The sequence below is a fragment of the Cygnus atratus genome, chromosome 26 (assembly GCF_013377495.2).
Source record: "Cygnus atratus isolate AKBS03 ecotype Queensland, Australia chromosome 26, CAtr_DNAZoo_HiC_assembly, whole genome shotgun sequence".
Taxonomy (NCBI): domain Eukaryota; kingdom Metazoa; phylum Chordata; class Aves; order Anseriformes; family Anatidae; genus Cygnus; species Cygnus atratus.
The window spans coordinates 4,070,788-4,092,434 of NC_066387.1; the positions used below are offsets into that span (position 1 = coordinate 4,070,788).

The 21,647-nt window shown below is 50.1% G+C and overlaps 1 protein-coding gene across 1 annotated transcript; it reads right to left on the bottom strand.

Annotated features, from left to right (window-relative positions):
• Window positions 1–1,769: 1,769 nt before the first annotated feature.
• On the bottom strand, window positions 1,770–18,286 carry RAB11B (RAB11B, member RAS oncogene family). The gene is made up of 5 exons (XM_035568119.2): window positions 18,075–18,286; window positions 11,622–11,817; window positions 9,551–9,744; window positions 7,963–8,043; window positions 1,770–3,582 (listed from the first exon to the last, which is right to left on the bottom strand). Exons 1-5 carry the CDS (start codon window positions 18,112–18,114, stop codon window positions 3,437–3,439), a joined length of 657 nt encoding a protein of 218 aa, XP_035424012.1. The 5' UTR covers window positions 18,115–18,286; the 3' UTR covers window positions 1,770–3,436.
• Between the last annotated feature and the right edge of the window lie 3,361 nt (window positions 18,287–21,647).

The window sequence follows — 21,647 nt, forward strand, 5'->3', positions numbered from 1 at the left end:
GCCCGGCCCCGGCCCCCCGCGGCCCCGGCCCCGACCCCCCCCCGAGGCCGCAGCGCTGGAGCCAGGCGAGGCGGCTTCTCGCTCCCTTCTCGCTCCGTTGTTTTCCCAGCGGGGAAGCCCGGCCGAAGGGTGGCGCCTCTGGGAGAGCTCCTGGGAGGGCCCGGCCGCCCTTCGGCGGCTCAGCCTTCCCCAGGAGCGCTCCCCCCCCCCGAGGTCCCAGGGCCACCACCAGGGTTCGGTGCCCCAACGGCTCCGGGGGGCGGCGTGCTGCTGGCAGGGGGACACAGCAGCGCGGCCGAGCTGAGGAGCACCTGCCTCCCTTGTGCAGGGGAAGGTGGCTTTGCCAGGTCCGCGCTCCTTTTCCCGTTGGCACTGACAGCCCCGTGCCCGGTCCAGGCGGCCCCACCCCAATCCCCCGGAAGCCCGGGGAGCAGCGAAGGAGCTGGGAGCCAGCCCCTGCCCCAGGAGTGACCGCAGCTGACGGAACCCCAGAAGCAGCTGGGGGCGGAAGAGACCTCCAAGATCACCCAGTCCAACCTCTGGCCTAACCCTAACGCCCCTCCACTAAACCATATCGCTAAGCTCTACATCTAAACGTCTTTTAAAGACCTCCAGGGATGGCGACCCAACCACTTCCCTGGGCAGCCCATCCCAACGCCTAACAACCCTTTCGGTAAAGAAGTTTTTCCTAATATCCAAACCTAAACCTCCCCGGCACAACTTTAGCCCGTTCCCCCTCATCCTGTCACCAGGCACGTGGGAGAATAGAGCAACCCCCACCTCGCTTCCAGTGCTCGCAAAGGCGATGGGCGTGCGCGTGTGTACACATACCCACGCACACGTGCATCCCACACCTTGGATACACCAGTCCCCGACACGACAAACCACCAGTCCCTGACACAACAAACAGTCCTGCAGCAGGAGGCAGCAGTTGGAGACAGCCCTCACCTCCCGGCATGTGCGGCACGGGTCCAAGATCCACACCTCCACAGCCCCTCCTGCAATCCGAGGGCTTTGGTCAATGCACAAAGTTGTGCAGGGTCTCTTCGGTACCCACACAATTTAACAGAACTTAACAACTTTTTGTTGGGGCTCTGAGACAGTTTAGAACCTCCCATAAAGTCAAAGACCAAAGGAAATTTCTTTGAAGAGGCCCGGAAGCAGCCAACCTGCTTCCCAACCTCTTACATCAGTCAGAGCAACTCTATAAACTCCATGTCAAGAACAGGATTTGCAAAGTAAACACATGAACAAGTCACCCTGGACTAGAAATCTTCTCAACTGCACGATTATTCGCACTATTCAACTCATTTATTAGAAGTTTTGTTCAACAATTGAGGAGCCCAGCTCCTCCCACGGCCACCTGCTCTTAAAGGAAAGATTTTCAGTATCTCAGCATTCCCTCTCCCTGATGCTGCGCTCACCCTTCTAAATACGGACTGCATGGTCTAGGACCACCAAAAAAAAGTTTCCAGCTCCCACTTGCTGCAGTTTATCCCAAGAGGATGTTACTAAGTGCTCGAAAGTGCTTCCTGTACTGGGACACCCTTAGGACAGATTCCTGTGATGTCGAAAGAGGAATTCATACCATCATTCAACGGGATTAGGCTGCAAGCATGCAGCCCTTCGTCTTGAGTGTATCCTCTAAACAAAGCTGAGAAGTGGAAATGGTAGGCACCGCCTTCGCTTGAACTACAGCCCTCTAGGTGCATACACTACACAATTGAAGGCATTGGTCTGGAAACCTTATAAAAGAAAAGCCATCAGAGTTAACCGCCCTTAATTTTATTACATAACCAGACAGAACAGTTGAGACTGGAATGTCAGATTTCCCCTTCAAGCACAATTTACAGTTTCATATTTGCTTTGTATCAGAAAATACTCCAACTCACTAACACGCAGGTAGGATTCATCAAGTGAGGCACATTCTCCAAATCTGGAAGAATACAGAGCAAAAATTCACTGCAAATTGCTTCACTAGCCTTCAGAGAGCAGCAGATCGCCTCCAACCCTTCCTTTAGATCATTTCACCCAGTATTGCCTCATCGTAACATTCAGTGGTTACTGGAGGGATGCAAGTGTAAGAGCTAGTGAATGATGAAAAGCCATCATCATAGAGAATTTTCACAAGCTAGCAAGAGACTGACTACATGAAGTTGTGATAACATTCTTCCCATTCAGCAAAACAAAATATTATAGTAGTTAACCCTGCTGATGACAGGTCTGTTACATCAGGTGAAGTACAATCATTTGAGAATTACAGTTCGCAATTCAGTAAAACAGAATAAGAGGGAAACAACAGGTTAGTAGTTAAGTGAAATATTAATATTACGCTTTTTAGTAAAGGTCAAGAAGATTATGCACAAGGTCAATAGTGAAAGATCAGGAAAAGAAAGTTCAAGATGCTATGGTTCTGCGGAAGTTTTACAAAATGTATAAAGTATTGTGTTTCTCTAACAACAACCAAACCCTTACAAGTGCAGGTATATACATGACATGAAAATATTGCTTCACTCACTCAAAACAGGGTAGGGGAGATCTAGAGAAAAAGCAGCATGCAAAAAAAATCTGGAACTAGAGAAGATCCTGCTTTCAGACACTGATCTACAGTACAAAATAAGCCTACTTGTACAGGTTGCAAACATTTTTTTTCAAAGGAATATGCTGGCACTTACTGTACAATAATGTTAACTGATTAACATAAGCCATGAATAAATATTAAACCACTTCATAAAGCCTGCATAAGCAGCACAGACATTCATGGTGGCAGAAAAAGCAATGCAGACATACTTCATTGTTCCCAAATAAAACAAGGATAAGAGAAAGATTTCCCAAGCAGGAAACGGTAAACTACACAGCCAGACTAACTGTATTAGGGGTAATTACATATTAAGTAATGTTATTTTCAACACCTTTCTTATGTGTGTGCAGCCACTAAAACCTCACTGTGAGACCTTATCAGGACAGAAAACAGAGCGTTTGGTAGGATAGCTATTTTCTTTTAATTTCTCCCCTATGTTTACAGAAACGTGAGAGAAAAATCTGACTATGGGAGGAAAAAAAACTTGTAACCTAAACGTAGTTATTTCTTCAACTGTTATAGTCAAGTCCCCATGGCTTCTCTCCCAGAAAGAAAACCCAGAACCATTTGAGGAGAGCGTTTCATGGGATAATATCCAGCAGCAGATGTTCCAACACAAACATGTCTATCAGCTCAGTGCCAACATTTCAAGCCCAAAAGTCATCACATTCAAGGGGATTTCAGAGGCAAGGGAATGTTAGCCCTACAATTAAAGCTCTAAGATGAAAGGAGGAGCTTGGGACGGGGTAAAGGAGGGAAGAGGGAGTCACTGAATCACAGGAGATAAAGAAGTGCACACAAGTTTCTAAATGAAGCACAGACGAAGTGAGGGGCACAAGAGTCATCTACAGGAGGTCACAGGTTCTGACAGCACTGGAGTTTGTTGGATTTCTGTCCATCGGTGGTTGGTGGGACACTGATATCGACTACGTTGTTGCCAGGAGACTCATCATGTGCAGACCGATCTGCAATCTGCTTCTGCGAAACAATGCGGTAGATTTCTGAAATGAGAACAGACTTGTTAGAGCCTAGGAAGAGACTCTCTTCAACAGAGCACGTGCACGTCTCACAGCAAGCTGTCAATGAAGATGGTTGAACCCAGGAACGAGAAGATTTTAACTTGGGAGCTGTGAAAAAGAATCAGGTCTGACCAGCTGTGCCGTGTAACATCTGGCTGGCTTTCCACCTCGGTAATGGATACTCCAGCTCTGTCTGGAATAATTATCAACACAAGATTCCTCACTGTCTTCCACGACAGCTACTTCCTATGTTCTTTTCAATGATTCCATGAACATGGATATTATTAAAATGCTTGTTAAATGAGAAAGGAGCAGGAATGCTCCTTTCTAAAACTGGGGATCTTTTTTTTTTTTTTTTTGATAAAAATTGGCAATGTTATCTAAAACATTATTCAACAGGATGCTTGCAAAACATCACCATGCAGCAGCAATGACAGTATCTATTTCACCCTTTAGCTTCTGGCAAGCTGTCCCCACCAAATGACAGAAACGCCTGCTCCTCTCTGTAGCAATTCATTTTTCCCACCCATGGCAGTAACAAAGACACAAGGTTCCATAAGGCCCCTTACTGATCTGAAAATGCCTTTCCTGAAAGAATTGATTTCTTTGACGCAAATTATGCCTGAAAGCACAGAGATTCACGAAGCCATCACTACTGAAGAGAGACTGCCAGGTTAGCTTTCCGAAACAAACCATTTCAACTGCAGAGTCAGTAAAAATAATTCGAGTTGAAATATTTTTAAATCATTTATTTCGCTGGCTAAGTCCTCGTTCCAACTTCCCTCCATTGTAACACAGGAAAAGGGCAAGCACCTCCCTGGAAGTCTGCGGTAAATATTATGGTCACATTCATAGAGCCACAGCCTCAAAACAGCAACAGCCAAGTCTTTATCAAAGATTAAAAATCATGGGGGATTGTGGAGCTTTGTTTGGGTGTTTTTTATTTGTTTGCATTTTAAAGAATCTGCACGTATTTACCCTGTTTAGAATGGAATCTTTTAACCCAAGACTGATCCCATTGCCACTGGCTACCTCCAGCCCCTTTTTGCTGTCAGGGAAAAGGAGAGACTATGACATCCACTCTCTTTTGTGCTCAGTGGTGTATTTTAATAATAGCTGTTCAGAGTTATTACCAAAACCTCCTTCAAACTGGTGGCCAGTAAGGAAACTCCTGTCCTGCTGCTCCTTTCCCTCCTTCAAGTTCACCATGGTCTCACCCAGCTCACTGCTCTGCACAGCACATTTTCTTTCGTTACTTTTCCTCCCTTGGAGGGATGATTCCCCCGCCAGTAGGAACAGGCTTTTTAGGACTACTCAGCCACACTAGCTACGTCCCCACTGTGCCTCAGCTGGCCAATTTCAGCACCCTTGGGAGCCCGGGATGCTGCCAAGAGGCCGTGTCTTGAGTTCAGTTTGCCCAGGCCTGACCTCAGCTCAAGTTCTGGCTCCTGAAGCATCTTATCTGTTACAGAAGACAGCACTGGACAGCTCTCTCCTAGAAGAACCTTTGGCCATCTTCTCTACCCAGGGGCAGTCTTGGGACAACACTGCAAGAAAAGCACAGGATGGATGGTGACGGCTGAACCGTGCTCAGAGCACCGACCCCACCGATACCATCTCAGAGCAGCAGGCAGGCTGCCTCGGGTCCAGCCAAGCGTCACAGATAAGCAATGCGGCTGCTCTCAAGGCTGCCCTGCTCAAGAGCTCAGGCCCTAGGTGGTCTTCCCTTCTCTACAGCTTTGTCTCAACAGCAATATCCTCCAGTTACTTCACCAGCAGCTCTGATAACACCTAAATCTTGCTGGGCAGCAGAATGTAACCAATTTTAAGTCTGCTATGCCTTTTTTTTTTTTTTTTAAACTTCTAGAAGCAGCTTAGCCATCCTTTTTTCTCCTGCCTGCCTCTTCTTGGTCATCTTCCACTCACTGCAACATGCTTTTGGTATCGACAGAGCTGGCCAGCACCAGACCTACGGATCCCCTTCTCCCTGCTTACCCCTGCACCTCTGCAAAACAAGCCTGAGAGACAATTCAGGTTTCACCTACAGAATTCAGGGTTGAAACTCAGCTGTCTTCCTGGTAATAGGTCCTCACTTGTCTATAATTAAGGACCAGTAATAAAAAGCCCATTCTTTGGTCAGTGTCCAACAATCAACATATGCCAGATACTTCCTGATGGCAGCACCAGAACAAAGGCTCCTTCTCACGTACCTGAAACCAGTATCTCATCACAATAAAGCTCAGAAAATGTTCACCTTGAGATGCGGTAGGATGTGTAAATGAGGCACAACCTCACCAAACGGCATACAGGGGTGAGAACACAGAAATAGTTTATCCTCCCAGAACTCAGCCATGGTAAGCAAAAGCCAGGAACTGGACCTCGCCAAGTGTCCGTGCCATGGACCTTAAAAGAGCTTTTGAAGAGAGAGTACAAACAAGCTGACAAATTGTATGGAATTTTCTCCCCTCTAAGAAAAGATCCAGGCTGCATGAGGCAGACGGAGGTAGAACAGTAATCCAATGCCTCTTTGACAGCTCTCTTCCTACTTAAGTCAAACTGAAATTTAAAGATTCTTTGCTAATTACCCATTACTTCCAATTCTGCTTTTAGGAGTGGAAGGCTATGCTTTCAAACATCAACAGGTAACTTCCCTGTCACGTCAAATAGCATTTTGAGACCGGACTAACAGAAAGTGGAGCTATAGAGTAAATTCCTCCTTATCCGTTAAAAAAAAAGGTGCCAGACTATCCCTGAGCACAGAATTCCTCATAATATGACTACTGCAGAACACAGTGGAAGGCAGAGTCTCTGACAGCAGAGATGCTCGAGTTTATTGGGGTTTGTTAGCTCCAGCTCAGCAGTCCTCCTGCAGGCCCATGCTGGCTTCCTTCAAACATGCTCGGATGTGCCTGCACCATGGTTCCCAGGACTCTGCTTCCAAGGATTAGCTCGGGCACCGAGCTACCCATATGCAAAGAGTCGCTTCAGAGCGGTGCCAAAATAATACGTCCCCTGGAAGACAGAGCGCTCGAGCACACGGTGCTGACACGCTCCAGCGCCTCATGCAAACTAACGGCTAACTGAAGCGAGAGCAGGATCAGGCCAGACCCATTGCAGAAGGTACCCACCCAACTACACCCCAAGAAGTCACCCCAAGTAAGCACTGCTTATCTCAGCGCAGTTATCTTAAGCATCTCTCTTGCTCTGTGTGCTTTCCACTTTCACAGCCTGCAGCCTACACACCTCCCAGCATACATCCTTCTTCCTTCTGCTACCCGTTGACCACACAATTCATACTTCTGGGCCCACCTCGCTGGCAAGAAAACAGCAAGTTCCCCACGTGTTGTATTTAGCATAGAACTGAGCTGCGCTCTTCCAGAGGCCAAGTAAGTGCTCAGCTTAAGTTTGCAAAACACCAGCTGGAAACCCCTGTGAGCTAATCAGCGGAAGTGCTTTCATCATGCCTTTCATCATTCCTTCCCCCCCCGCCCCCCCTTTTTTTTTTCTGCCTAGTACAGCACGGAGGACTTGGTGTATCTACAGTAATAGATCTTTACTGGTGACTCCTAGGTCTCATGCAATAGGGCACTCCCTTATTCCAGGAGCAAGAAAATACATGCAGGCAACAAGTCCCACCTAAAGGAATGGAAACGCTTTTGTCCTCTTTCAGACTGGGGCTTGGCAAGTAGAATACTACTACTACCTGCAGTACCTCTGATACTACGCACAGTGGATCCACTGCATAAGCCATGTGGTATTCCCACAGCAAATCCTGAAATTGCAACCGGACACCATGCACTCATCTACACCAGTAACATGCTGAGGAACATTCCCGGGCAGAGGAAATCAGGATCCTTGGCCTCATTTTGGCCTGTGACCGCTATCACATTCGCAGACAATTCCTGGGACTGTTAGGGGACATTCCCAGAAGGCAGCCTGCGTACCACTACGCTGTTGGTGCATAGCCGCATGCAACCCTTGCCATCAGCTAAGAACAAAAGTTCAGTAGTCAGGACAAAAATACCAGTCCACTGCAGTGCGGAAGAACACTCCGGAACATTTAACTTCCTAGCATGGCTGTGGCTTTACCGCCTAGGTTTTGTGCTGGCACAGAACTACTCTTGTCCTTACAACAAACCAACTGCGATGACAACATCAGGAGCCTAGAACATCTCCAGATTCTTTGGCAGAAAGGCACGTGGGGTTTGAGAGCAAGAACACAAGGTAAGATCAGGTGGTTTGCAAACAAATCGTCATTCCCAACATTCCTAACATTCATTTCCAAAACAGTCTTGATAACTGCAAACAGTGCCCGTGAAAAAGGTTTGCTACCTCAGCAGGTCCTCTCAATCCAAACCATACCTGTAAGGATGTTCTTGAAGGCTTCTTCTACATTTGTTGAATCCAGAGCAGAAGTTTCAATAAAAGACAAGTTATTTTTTTCTGTAATAAACAACAAGTGGTTCAGTTAAGAACTTTAAAAGCGCTTTATTTCACTTTTATTTGGGGTTTTCACCTTTATTTTTTTTAAGCCAAGTCAGCCAAGACCTAGGTCCCCCTCCCTCCCCCCCCCAGTTACAATGGGAACAATTAGGTGCACCACTTAACCAGCTCCAAGCCTTTCAGCAGCAGCACCTCTGACCACTGCCTCTCCATAGCACGAGAATATTTTCCTCACTGCACTCCTTGTTTAGTCAAGCAGTACGTTTTCTCCAGCCTCGCACAACATTATTCCCATCTGGCTACAGATCACTCCTAGAAGTACCTTCAGCAAGAGCACAGGCTAACACACGTTAGCTGAAAGGGGAGTCAAAATATTCCTCTGCGTCCCAAACCAGATAAATAGATCTACGCTTTCTTAAACAGACCCTGCCTCCAAACTACACTAAGCCTCTTGGTGATACAATCTATTTTTTTCTTGCCTTCTAAAATGCAAAAGATGTATCTACACATAGTTAACAATTGTGGTTAGCAAGCAAACATCCAGCCTGGAGTGGCACAGTACTGCCCAGACACAGGCATACAGGCAGAGCAACTGCAACACCTGTACCATCATTAGATATTTAAAACAGCCTTAGTAGGAAGTTAGGGGCAAAAAGTAAATTGCTGAACCAAATAATCACAGCAATGCTCTATTCAGAGCGTCTACCAATTTGTTATGACTCTGATACAGGCTCGTTCGTTCATTTGAAAATTTAAAGCAGCTTCACTAAACACAGGGTACTCGCTTACTAGCACATTTCAGAAAAATGCTTATACTCCTGGGAGGAATTTGAAAGCTGTATATTTAAATTCCAGCTCAAACTTGACAGCCACACAACAGTAAATTGAATGTCCATTGGCCTATACAGGCAAAAAAAATATTTGACCAATCCTCTGTAAGGTAAGGAAGAGAGAGAGAAGTAATGCAGAGGGAGCAGCTCACATCACCGACTAGACTTTTCCCAACAATTGGTAATCTCCAAGTCTGATTATCATTGCGTTTCAATGAAACTAGATGACACTACTACACACGTTAGTGCTCTGGAGCAGAAACTACACCATCTAAGAGAAGGTTCAGAATTTGTTTGCAGTTCTCCATAGAACCAGGCCTCTAGGAAGGCGGGAAAGACATTTTGTATTGTGATATTTTATATTTATATTGTGATATTTTCTCCTCTAAACATTGCTTACTGTTTCTAGCCTTGCCAGAGGACATGTTTATGCTTCAGATATCAGGCAGCTCAAGGACAGCGCTTCACAAACATGTACTACCAACAGATTTTAAAGAAATCCACCATACGCTATTTAATAAGCCAAGATATTTTCATTTACAAAATCTTAAATACCTTTTTTTTAGGCCAAAATAAAACTTAAGGTAAAAGTTCAGTCCTGGACAACAATAGCGTGATTCCAGTGTGCACCAACACACAAGTTCAGAAAGCACCAGCCCAGAACACAGTTTACAAACCTGCAAAAGCCCGGGCCTCATCGGTGGGCACAGCTCTCAGATGGCGGAGGTCGCTCTTATTACCCACCAGCATGATGACAATATTGTTGTCTGCGTGATCTCTGAGCTCCTTTAGCCAGCGCTCCACGTTCTCATAGGTGAGATGTTTGGCAATGTCATAGACGAGAAGGGCCCCAACGGCACCACGGTAATACCTGGAACCACAAAAGGCACATGTCTTTAGAGAAATCCGGCCGCGTTGCACCAACCCTGATATCTGGTTCTTCTGTACTGTTCACTACTAAAAAAGTTAAAAACATTCCCTCCCATTTAGAAAGTTGTGCTGATGCAAATACTGTTTTATGTTTTTTCCTTTAAAAACCATCTCCTAAAAACAAGTTCCAAATGCTGTTTTTAATGGCATTTCTAGAAAATTTAAATGCATTTAACGAAATGAAGAAGAGACTGCAGAAGCTACGATGCTTTTAGTCTACCAAAATAGTGCTAGAAAACTCTCAGTGCATTTCAAAATCAGCACTACGAGAAGGTCTTTGTGAAGTTATAGTTTATCTTTCAACTAGGAAAGATAATCCTTAGTAAAACGTATTTGTTGCCGATCTTCCAAATATCTCCTGCCCCTCTACAAAATTGAGAGGGAGACCCGAGGCTATACTAACACATCCACAAGCCTGTAACCTAAAAACAGTTTGCTCCCTCAGGGCAAACTGAGGCAGGTCTTAGCCCATTTCAACTCAAGCCAAGAGCTCAAGACAGCATCATCAATCTAGATCGGATTCCTGTGATGTCCGTACCCATTGTCCACACAATCCCACCAGTACTCCTCTGCTCTGCCAGCACCTGTCCAGCATATCCCTGAACCCATTCAGAGCACCAAGTCAGCAGAAAACACTCACTTTTTACTGCTGGTTGGCCTTCTGCTGGCTTAGCAAGCTGAACTGGCCTAGCACTGCGTCAGGCAAGAGCCTGTGCCAGCAGAAGGAGAGGCAGCATCGCAGGACTTAGTTTCTGCTAAACTTTTCCAGCAGCGAGAACACAAAAACACTGCAGAAAAAAACACACTAGCAATTATAAAAAAAATGCAAGTTGAACTCACCACTTATCTCCTCCTGCGTTAATTTGCATTTGCATTCCTTCTCTACAGATTATTCCCTTTGGTCTGTGCTCTTCTATTTTTCTCCTGTCTATTTTGCCTTACCCCATTCACCTCAGCAAGAGCAACTCCCCTCACCTTAAGTTTAATATAAGTGGCTCGATCTGTGCGTGATTCAGGAAGAAGTTTGAACCTTTAAACAGTGACATACATCCGTAACGCTAACATTTCAACCCCATGATCGGAGTATGTTCTGGATAAGCAGGCCTGCCAATAGTTTTCTTCCTCTAAAAGACACTTTTGCCTACTATCTGCACAGAAACAAATTCAATCAGAGGTTACATATTAAGGCACTGTCTGGACTAACAAAGCGCACTGAAAGCTTCTCAGCAACACTGTTTTAAATAGGGACGTGCCCGTTGCTGCAGTCAGCATTACCACAGGTGACTTGCTATTTACTGGGTGTTCAGCATGCACTCTTGGACCTAATTTTCAGGGCTGTGACTAATTCCAGCTCACTGAGATTTCGAGGGAGTCTGTGGCTGCAGACTGTCCTAAAAATGCCTTCCATTGCAAGATTGAGGGGGCAAAGACGACCAGAAGGCACTCGCATTACAGTAAGTTACCGCACCTAGACCCAAACTTCATGCAAAACGGTACCCAGCTTCGATCAGAAATGACACTCCACATGACAAAGACAGCACATTGAGGGCAGGTAAAAAGAAAAACCCAACCACAAGACTCAAACAGAATTTCCCAGACTTAAGCTGTCATTTATCTACAAAAAAACCACTAGAATCTAAAACCGACTTTCATTATATTAATCACATGTCATTAATTGCTAGCTTATGACTTGGATCTACAACGAGGTCTGATTCTCTCAGGTCCCAAGCGTGTTTTATTCATTCTCCACCTGGAGGTTTATCTGTACTATCTCTGCCAGAATTCTGCTGTTGGCCTGAGGAAAGCCACAGTACTCACGCTGAAGTAATGGCGCGGTATCGTTCCTGTCCTGCAGTGTCCCAGATCTGTGCTTTTATCGTCTTCCCATCCACCTGGATGCTCCTGGTGGCAAATTCCACCCCAATGGTGCTCTTGCTTTCCAGATTGAACTCATTGCGCGTGAAGCGTGACAGAAGATTACTCTTCCCAACTCCGGAGTCTCCAATCAACACAACTGAAAGAAAAGACATTATTTTCAAAATTAATTCTTCACACCAGCATTTTCACAGAGCAATAGTGGCTCTGGCTACTGGCTGCTATGCTGCCTCGCAGGCAAGCCGCAGAGGAGATGTACAGCCAGATAAACGGAGAAAGTTATGTTGACAACACCTCAGATTTCACTACTCACAACTTGCTTCCCCAGCCCCAAAACAGCCCCAAACCTTTTTGTTGCTCGCAGCTGCTCAGTTCCTCAGAGATGGAAATGAGAAATAGCAAGAGCAATAGGCGTCAACAGCTCAACGGTGCCTGGGAGGAACCACGCCACCACCAGTAATTAGGGGCAACGAGATGTCCCCATCACAGCCAGCCTTTTGCAGAGGAAGGCTGCAACCCCCCTTCTGAGAAACACTTGTCAAGAGCACAGCGCCCGGCTACCTGCCTGCCAAGAGCCTCTGCACTGTATAGGCTACTCTGTTTTCACTACAAAAACACTAAGTAAATAATTACTTGCAGTCCCTACTGGGGTCACGTGTGTTTTATTTTAATCATTTAATCCATCAATATGCTCCCCACAAAAAGGGGATAGCGGAAGACATCTGATACTACAAACAAGACACAAAACAAAACTTCATCGAGCAGGACGAGTTCTGGATGGCACGAGAAGTAAAAGATGAGCTAAAAATCTCTGCCTCCGCACAAGGTGTTGCCATGTTAACAGGAAAATATTAGTGCAGAGAGATTTTTAGCACATGAAAGGCAGCTTTACTGAAAAGAATTATGAAAGCAAAAGGTACGTCTCACAGGAGAAGTTCCCCCTGCTTTGGGGCTGAAGCTCCCTGCTGACGCCGCCGTACCCCTTCCCCACCTCTGTTCCAGCAGGCTGCTTCCTCACCGGGCTCCCGCGGGGATCTCCTCCTCAACAGCCCCAACATCCGTCACAGCAGGGGCTTCTCCGTGCTGCTAAAGCAACTACACACACCTTCTTAAATCCCTGCGTTCATTAGTGCTTGCTCTGGTCAGCAAAGGGAAATAAGACTAAAACCAATTAAGCCATCCTCCCTTAGTCCCGGCAAGCCCCCCCCAACGTATGGCTTTGGGCATTCAAGCTAACAGCTCGAGCAGACGAAAGGCACTCTCAGTCAGACTTCTTTAACCTTGGGAACGTTTCCTCCTTCTGTTTAAACTGCAGATTTGTTGTTCTTTCCCATTTTTATTTTTTTTTCCCTACAGAAAAGCAGGCACGGGCAGAAGACCCTCCTGCGCCATCCACCGCAAACCACAGAATACTTCTCATTACAACTCTGGCTGCAAACTGATCTCATCTCAGTGTTATTTCAGATTTGTTTTTTGTTTTCAAATGCTCAGGCCGTTGTTTCAGGCTACAAATTTGGCAGCACACCCTCCAGCTCCCATACCCCCCCCCAACACAACAGCGCACTCCCTAACTTTTGCTGTAGCCCCCCCCTCGCTGTGCTGCACCAGCTCCTGGGCTGCACCAGGAGACCGCTGAAACGCTCCGGATTCAGCCACCGGCCTTTCATCCAGCTGACAGCACCGACAGACGGACAATTGTACCAGCACAGCTGAAAATCCAAACACAAGCAAGGCAGGAACGGGCAGCCAGCAGATCGGGTGGTGGCAAGGAGCCACGGCTCCCCACCTGGGATGGCTCGAACCGGCTCCATGCAGCTCTGGCTTCACTCGCAAGCAGCCTCCGGCATTTATTTTTTTTTTTTTTAAATATATATATCTATTCTCATGCCTGAAAAAAATAAACAAATAAATCTCAAAGAGTTCTAACTCCTACGGCCGTGAGGTTATTTTCCAGACAAATGGTTTTCACCCCTACCCAAACTAATTCCACGGGGCACTGTGGGAACGGGCCGCGGGTCACCCATTTTGTACGGCGACCGCTGGCTTGGGGCGGGCTGCACCCTACAGCAGGGCCCTGGCCACAAGCAGACGAGTGAGAGCGAGAGTCTCAATCACACAAGCTAGACCAGCTTGGCAAAAACTTGAAGCTTTCAATCGCTTCCAAAGGGAGTTACCTACTGATGAAACTGCAGCTCAGGAAGGCACAGCCAGCTCTCCAGGTTACGTCCATCTTCCATCCTCCAGCGTTTTAAAATCACCAGTTTCATGCCTAAACCCTGCAAACGGCTCTTGGGTCATTAACTCCATTTGCTGCAGGAAGAAAATTCAGGGCGTCTCGTGCCGCTTTAGCTGGTTACCTGCCCCTGCTGCAATCTGGCTACCTTCAGAGCACCAGATTCCCTTCACCAGGCTGTTCCACACTCCAGCAGAGCTCGGCAGAGCAGCTTTGAGATGTTACCGAATGCAGAGGTAACAAAGGAAGGCAATCAGGTGCAAACTCAGCGACAAAAGCCATGTTCTCTCTGCCTTACAGTCTGCAAGTGCTGCTTGCTAATTCTTGATCTCGACCATTAATCAAGCATTTTCTCTTTCAGCTGAAGGACACGAAGAAGCCCACATCTCTATTTTCTATGGGAATTGAGCAGGAAGACACCTTTAAACTTCTGGACAAAAGCAATTGGAACTTGGGGAAGTTCCTCTACTTGGAAACAGCTCACGAGACAGAACTGCCTGTTCAAATGCACAAGTCTGAGCAGAGTTAAAGTCCCAAATCAAACGCAAGAGTACGAACACTCGCTACACCTATCAGACCGTATGAAATCACTCTCCTTAAACAGCCTTTGGGCCACACTGGTAAGGGAAAGGTACGCTGATTTTGACGTGGACACGATCTGAAACAGTAAGTCCTCATCAGACGGGTAAAAGCAAGCCATTCGCAGCGCCCAGGTTACGTCCCGAACTGCAGTGCGCCTCCTTCGGCCTTTCCTGATTGTATTTCTCCTCCCCTGCCCTGTGCCAGTTTGCTGCTTACCCTTCACCACATCACCCATCCATCAACTGCAAAGCATTAGAGGTCTCTCTTAACACCTCCGTGTCAGCAACACGGGAGCCGTGCCTTGTTCGGCCTTCGGAAAGGGAGACCTACGCCGGCCCGAGCAGAGCACAGCGCCTCTGCGCGGATCACCCCGTCACACCTCGGGATCCTGGTACGAAGCAAACGAAAGTCAGAATTACAAACCTGGTGCAAGCCTCCAATGGTAAGGGAAATGAAAAGGTCAGGTTTATTACAGAATCATAAATAGAAGAGTTGATTCAGCTGGCAAAGGGAGCACATTGCTTTGCACAATGCAGAGGATTAAGACTCGAGCAGAGCCCACATAAGCAGAGTTCATTATAAATATGAAGGACGTAGGATTGTCAGATATTGACGAATAATATGACACACATTTGATTTTCATAGGCAAAGCCCTTGTTAGACTTATGCTCTGATCAGAGCGGCGTAATCTTCCACAAAGGTGAAAGCAAGCTTTTCCCTATGGGTGCTTTTTTCCTTCCTTTTTCACGAGCCAGCATATCTGCGCAATCTCAAATTTAATTTTTTAAGAAACACCGATAGCATCTATCTTCTTGAGAGGACAACTAACGCAGAGATCACGCTTTAATAGGTCCGAGGCTTCCCATATTTTGGCAAATATTAACATGTCAAATTCTACTCCAGCCCCAAACCACTCGCAACTCAACACGGGGAGATCACGCTTTTTAGCCACCCCAGCTACAAAACTAATCGCGAACGGAGCCCTAAACCGCGGGCTTTGCTTGGGTTACCTCACCAACACTCACCCACAATAAGACCCTCACGGCCTCGCCGTTCCGCACAGCGCTGCGCCCAGAATCCAGCTTGTTCTCCCAAAGGTTTTGTTCACAAACAGCATTTTGTTTTGATCAATAAAATAAGCAGTTCTGACTGTAGGGGTGCATGCAGAAGGAAGGGAAATTGCGAATAAAGATAAAGGGGAGCTACTTTAGCAGAGCAGCTTTGACTATAACCGCATTCGCATCCCCAGAGTACCACCAAACCTTAAATTAGTTTTGACCTCTGCGTGCTAGACCTGATAAGCCAATAACATGTGTCTTTCCTACAGCCCTCTTGAAGCGGCCGGTCCTAAAGCACAAAGCGGCTGACGACACGAGTCGTCATTCTTTTCCATGAGGGAACCCTAAAAGCAGGGAGCCAGCTGCGCGGGGGAATTATTGCTACAAACTCCTTCGCTGTTTTCATCCCTGAACAACTGTTTCACACGCAGTATTTCTTACAAAGGATGCTAACAACAAGTGGGACTCCTTGCCTTTTAAACTCTTCATAAAGCTGCTTAATATATTCTGCCATGTAGCCTAGAAGTCAAGCTCCTGTACAAGCAGTTCCAGACCTTCCACTACATAAAAAGCTAAAAACTGGATTCAACAGCAGCCATCCCTAAGTAATATTACAACGTAAGGATGATAATTTCTTAAGCGAGTGCAACTGCGAAGACTAAAGTCAGACTTCCTTTGGGAACAGGAGGCTGAAGAAATGGTCAAAAATCAAAGTCAACCTCAGAGGTAAGAGAGTGAAAAGAATCCTTCCCAGCCACCAACCCCCTCCTCCACCGCTACTCCCATCTCTGACCGCTACGTGCCTGACAGAGAAGAGTTCAAACACCATCTGTGGAGCTAAGAAGGGGCTAGACCAGAAGTCAATCAACCCCCTGGACATTGATTTTTTCATTATGTCAATTCCCCTTGATATCTAATTCCATTACGGGAGGGGCAGGGAGGGAAAAGAAGGGGAGTTGGTCCTCTTCATTTTCTTATTGCAGTGGAGATCGCATCCCACTTGATCTTGTTTATATTCACCATTTCTTGTCCGGTCCTAAAAAGCCCAGAAGGAAGGAAGGAAGGAAAGACAACTAGATAGGGAAGGGTTTTTTTTTTGTTTGTTTGTTTGGTTTTTTAACCACTAACACAACTACCCCTACCCAAGACACACAGAAAAGCACAATCCTCTCCCCCACGTTTCATTAAATTAAGTGCTACAAAGTATGCCAAGTTAATTTGCTGTATCAACACAACAGCGTGGTCCCTGCCCAAATAGCTTTAGGTTGTGTCACTCCCGATAAAATTAAAATCACATTTCAAAGCAGCAGAAGTATTCCTCAGGAAGAATACAGTTCTGCCTACCTAATTGACTAGTCACAGAAAGAAAAAAGAAACTAAATTTTTAGGCTTTCAAGTTCCCAGCTATTAAACCACTTGGGAAATAAGACGATGGAATGACTTCAGAAAGAAACTAGTTTCAGACCCAGACAGTTTAGCATATTTTCTGAGGCTAGACCTCTGCTTTATATTTTCCTCTAACTCTACCTATAAGGGCTCTTCCCTCCCGCTGGCCTGAAGCCTGTCAAACAAAGGCACCAAAGAGGCAAAGGCGCCCAGAAAACGTTTCCAACGTGTGAGGAACCGCTCTTTCCTTTCATCAACCAGCGAATGGAGAATTGCTGTTGCCCTTGCCAGGGGTCACGTACACACGGCAAGCGCCAGCGTCCAGCTCCTGGGGAATTTTTCGGCGAGCGCCCACGGAGAAACCCCCAGCTCCAGAACCGCCTGCACAGCCGGCGACGGCAACCTCAGCTCGTCTTGGAGGGGGACAGCTCTGCGGATCAACCTACGGACGTCAGCCACGGGAGACCAAGCGCACAACAGGTCGGGGAGCACGAGGACGCCCATTTCGCCCAGCCGCTCTGCTCCTGCCCGGCCGGCGCAGCGCTGGGATGCTCCAGGGGTAAGGTCAGCACCTCAGCACCTTGCCACACGCACAGCACCGGCCCGAAGCGCCCGTGGAGCCAACACCTGAGGCGGCCCAACACGGGGAGCGCTCGGGGCAGCCGGGGGCTGCCCACACACGACGCCGGACCCCCGGGAATTCCGCAGGCAAACCGGCTCCGAGGGCTGGGAGCCAGCCCGGGGCCGGCCGAATCGCGCCCGCCGAGGCCCCCGGGCGCAGTTGCCCGTTAGCGACCGGTGCCCGAGTTCCCCATTTCGGCCCGAGCTCCCCCAGCACCGGGGCACAGTTTGGGGAGGGGAGGGGGGGGGGGGGGGGGGGTAGGGGGCAGCCCCGCTCCAGCGGCAGCCCCAGGGCCGGAGCCCCGACCCCGCGGGCCTCCCCCGGGCCGCGCTCAGCGCCTGGGCCCGGGGACCTCGAGGTGGGCCCGGGCCCGGCGGCGGGCGCTGCCCGCGGCCCGGCCCCGCTCACAAAGGCGGCGGGCGGCGGCGGCGCCGGGCCGCGGGCAGGGCTCGGAGCGGGGCCGGGCCGGGGCTGGCGGCGCTGCGGGCCCGCTGAGGCGCGGGGCGGGGCGGTACCTTTGAAGAGGTAGTCGTACTCGTCGTCGCGGGTGCCCATGGCGATGGCGGCGCCGACCCCTCTGGCTGCCAGGCACCGACCGCGGCCCAGCCGGGTGGGGGGCGGTGGGGGGGGGGGGGGGGGAGCCCGCTCCCGCCTATCAGCGGCCGCCAGAGCCCGCAGGAGGCGGGCGCCGCGCCGGCCCCATCGGCTCCGCCCAATAGGCGACGGGCGCGCCGCTGACTGGCGGGCAGAGCCGTCCAATGGGGCGAGGGCAGCTGGGGGAGGGGAGGCGCTTGGCTGGCTGAGCCGGGACCCTGCGAAGAGAGGAGGGGGCAAGGAGGGGCCGGGGAGGCGAGGGGGCGGGGGCGGGGGCGGGCGGGCGGGCGGGGGGATGGGGGCGGGGCCTGGCGCGGGGGGCGGGGTCTGTCCGGGGATGGGGCGGGGCTCGGTGGGGGCGGGGCGGAGTCTGACGGGGGCGGGGCTTAAAGGGGCGGGGCAGCGCAGCGCCGAGCGCAGTCCGCACGGCGGCGGCCCGGGGAGGGGAGGGGAGGGGAGGCCCGGGGCGGGGGGGGGGAGAGAGGAGGCCCGGAGGCCCCGGTGGCACCGGCGGCACCGGCCCCGTCGGCAGGGGGCTGTCCGTGCCCGCGGCCATCCCCCGCCTGGGGCCCCCCTCACCTCTCCCAGCGCCTCAGCACCGAAAGAACGTTTTGCCGCCCGGGGAGCGGCGGTGCCGCTGTGGCAAAACCGATTCATCCCCAACACCCCGAGGGGAGAGCTGCGGCCAGCAGGGCCCAGGCCTCGGGGGCAGCCCCAAATCTCTGCCCCGAAACCCCCGGGACGCCCCCCCGGGATTTCTTCTTACCTCGCCTTAACGCGGGCGCCCACCGAACGCCCGCCCGCCCGCCCGAGCGTCGCGCCCGCTGCCTCGACGCTTTTGGCTCGTGGCTGAGACACCCAAACCCAAACCCTCGCGGGGAAGGTGACAGCCCCGTCCCTCCTCCCCCTGCCACGTGCCAGAAAATTCGCTCTGCTCATTAAAGCATTCCTCGGCTTCCCTGTGCCGCGCTCACCAGGGCTCGCCTGCCCTACTTTCCCCGGAGGAGCTGCCCGAAGGATTAACGGGTCTCCGGCACCACATGGGAGCAAGGCTGAGAGAGAGGGAAAAGGCTTCTCTGGACGCGTTTTTGTCAGCCCTGGGAGATGCTCGGTGCGTGACGGGGGGACGTGGGGCTGCCTGTTCATCCCCCCCAGGCCGCGTGGCTCTCGGGTAGCCCTGACTTCTCCCAGACCTCAGAGCCCCACAGGCCCGCAGGAGCAAGGCTGCCGGGGGGTCCTGGTGCCCCGACGTAAGCGCTAATAACGTGGGGGAGCGTGTGAACAGGCAGCACCCGCACTAAGAGCTTCTCAGCGGCGGCATCCGGGCTCCTGCTCAGCGAAAATTATTCTTTTTATGAACGATAGTCCGAAAATGAGGTGAGAAGCAGAGCATGTCGCAAACACACATTGCGGTCCCAGTGCTGCGCTGGGAAATTGTGTGGGCATCTCCATTGCATAAAAGGCAACGGGAGCAGCTGGGGAGGAAAGCCATAAACGCATGGATGTGGGGCTCTGGGGAAGATGCTATCTTCTGACTCGGCACAGGTTCAGGCAAATTGCTCCTCTCTGACAGACAGGGATTTCTGAGGAAGCAGGGGGGAAGTCTCTTTTCGCCTTTTCTTTGCAATCTCAGTGCTCACAAAACATACAGTGTGAGGGCATCAGGCTTTTAATCTGTGCAGAAGGGAGTTTTAACAACCAGCACTGCAGGAACGCATTATCACCTTCTCCCGTTTATGATATTCATATTCCCGCAGGACTGCAGCGAATGACCCTGTTGTGCAATGACTCGAGCACTCCCAGGATATCGAGCATCCAACCACCAAATAGCTAAATACCATCGGGAGAAGTGGGGCTGTGATATGTCAGCTGCAGAAGCCCCTGGGGAAGGGAATTACCCTGGGATTCCCTAAGGCAAATGTCTCCCACACCTCCCTTACCCCTGGTAAGCAGAAGTAAAACATCTCATTTTCATTATCACAAGCAGCTTAATTAGTTCTGAATTAAACTAATTTAAATTTAAACTAAAAATGTTTTAATTTTTAAATTTAAACTAAATTAGAACTGAATATTGGGGGGGATTTAGCAGGAAAAAGCAAAGCTATTTCCTACTGGTTGGGATCAAAATCCCTTTCTTCTCCCCCTGCCTGGGAAATGCTGTCTTAAGTTTTGAAGAGCAATACGCGACAACCACTGGAGTGTCCTAGGACATGCACGTGCAGAGCTTTAATGCTGGCTGCAGGCAGTGAGATGGTGTCTGGGCTGGGGGAGGCTCACTGCCCTGAGGTCCAGGGCGATGCCGAGCTATGTGTGAGCCCCAAGCCCCCGTTGTTAGCCCTCGGGAGTCCTCCAGGCTCATGGTGGGTTTTGCACTGGGGAATTGGTATTGTGTCACCAAAACCAGCCACGTGCCCCAGCTGCTGCTGGAGCAACGTGTCTGCAGACACTTTCTGAAAATCCCACATCTCCTAGAATTGGTCGTAGGCCGCTGAGCCTCTGGCCGCAGATGTCCGACAAACCCCAAGCATTTTTACTACAATATACCGGCGTGCAAACCCTTGAGAGCAGACAGGCCAATGGCATCGGCATCTTGGTTTTTCCGTGGGTGACGGAGAGCCTGTCTGGGAGTGCCTGGGCTGTGCCAGGAGGGGAGATCCACAAAGAACTCGGGCCATGTTATTCATCAGCTGTTTCTTGGACTTGCCCCAGATTTTGGCCTCGAGTACCGTTTGGCCAGTTTGCCTTTTTCATTTTGTTGCGCTGCTCGGTGAGAACGCACCCCACAGCCCCCTCGGTCGGTGAGGGCTCAGCGTGCTGCCCCCATCTGCCCTCCTCCCAGTTCTCGCTGCCTCTTGACGGAAAGAGGCGCTGGCCGTGTGTCACCTCCGTGTCACCGGTGGGCACGAAGCATCCCCCGGGCACCGCCGAGACGGGCAGAAGGCTGCGGGGCGAGGATGGGGCAAGGCTGCCCTTGCCGATGCAGGCTGGGTAACAACAAAATAAATAAACCAAGTGGCAGCCTGTATTTCCAGCTGCAGGGCGAGGCTTTGCTCAGAGGACTCGGGGAGGACGGCAGATGGAGGGGGTTTTTTTGGCACCTGGTGCCAGGAGGTGCTGCGGGCGCTGCAGCCTTGCCCCGGCCCAGCCGGGGTGCGCAGCGCCCGGTGCCGTTTCTGTCGCTGGCACTGGAGGGAGCCGCCACACGCCGCATTTTAGGCATTTGGTCAAAATGAAGGCGCTGGAGGATCCGAGGGAGGTTTCGAAGGAAAACAGAGGCCCAGGACGCGTTTTGTGTGCGCAGAGACCGATCGCAGAAGCTGCTGCAGCTGGCGCCCAGGGTGCGGTGCTGGGGGGACATGGGGTCGGGGGGCGCGGGGCAGCGGGTGTGTGCCGGGTGTGGGCAGGATTTGGGGTTTTCGGCCATCCCCCAGCTGGGGTACCCCCACGTTGTCCTGCAGCTTCTTCTTGTCAGGGCTGAAGATCAAATAAATGCA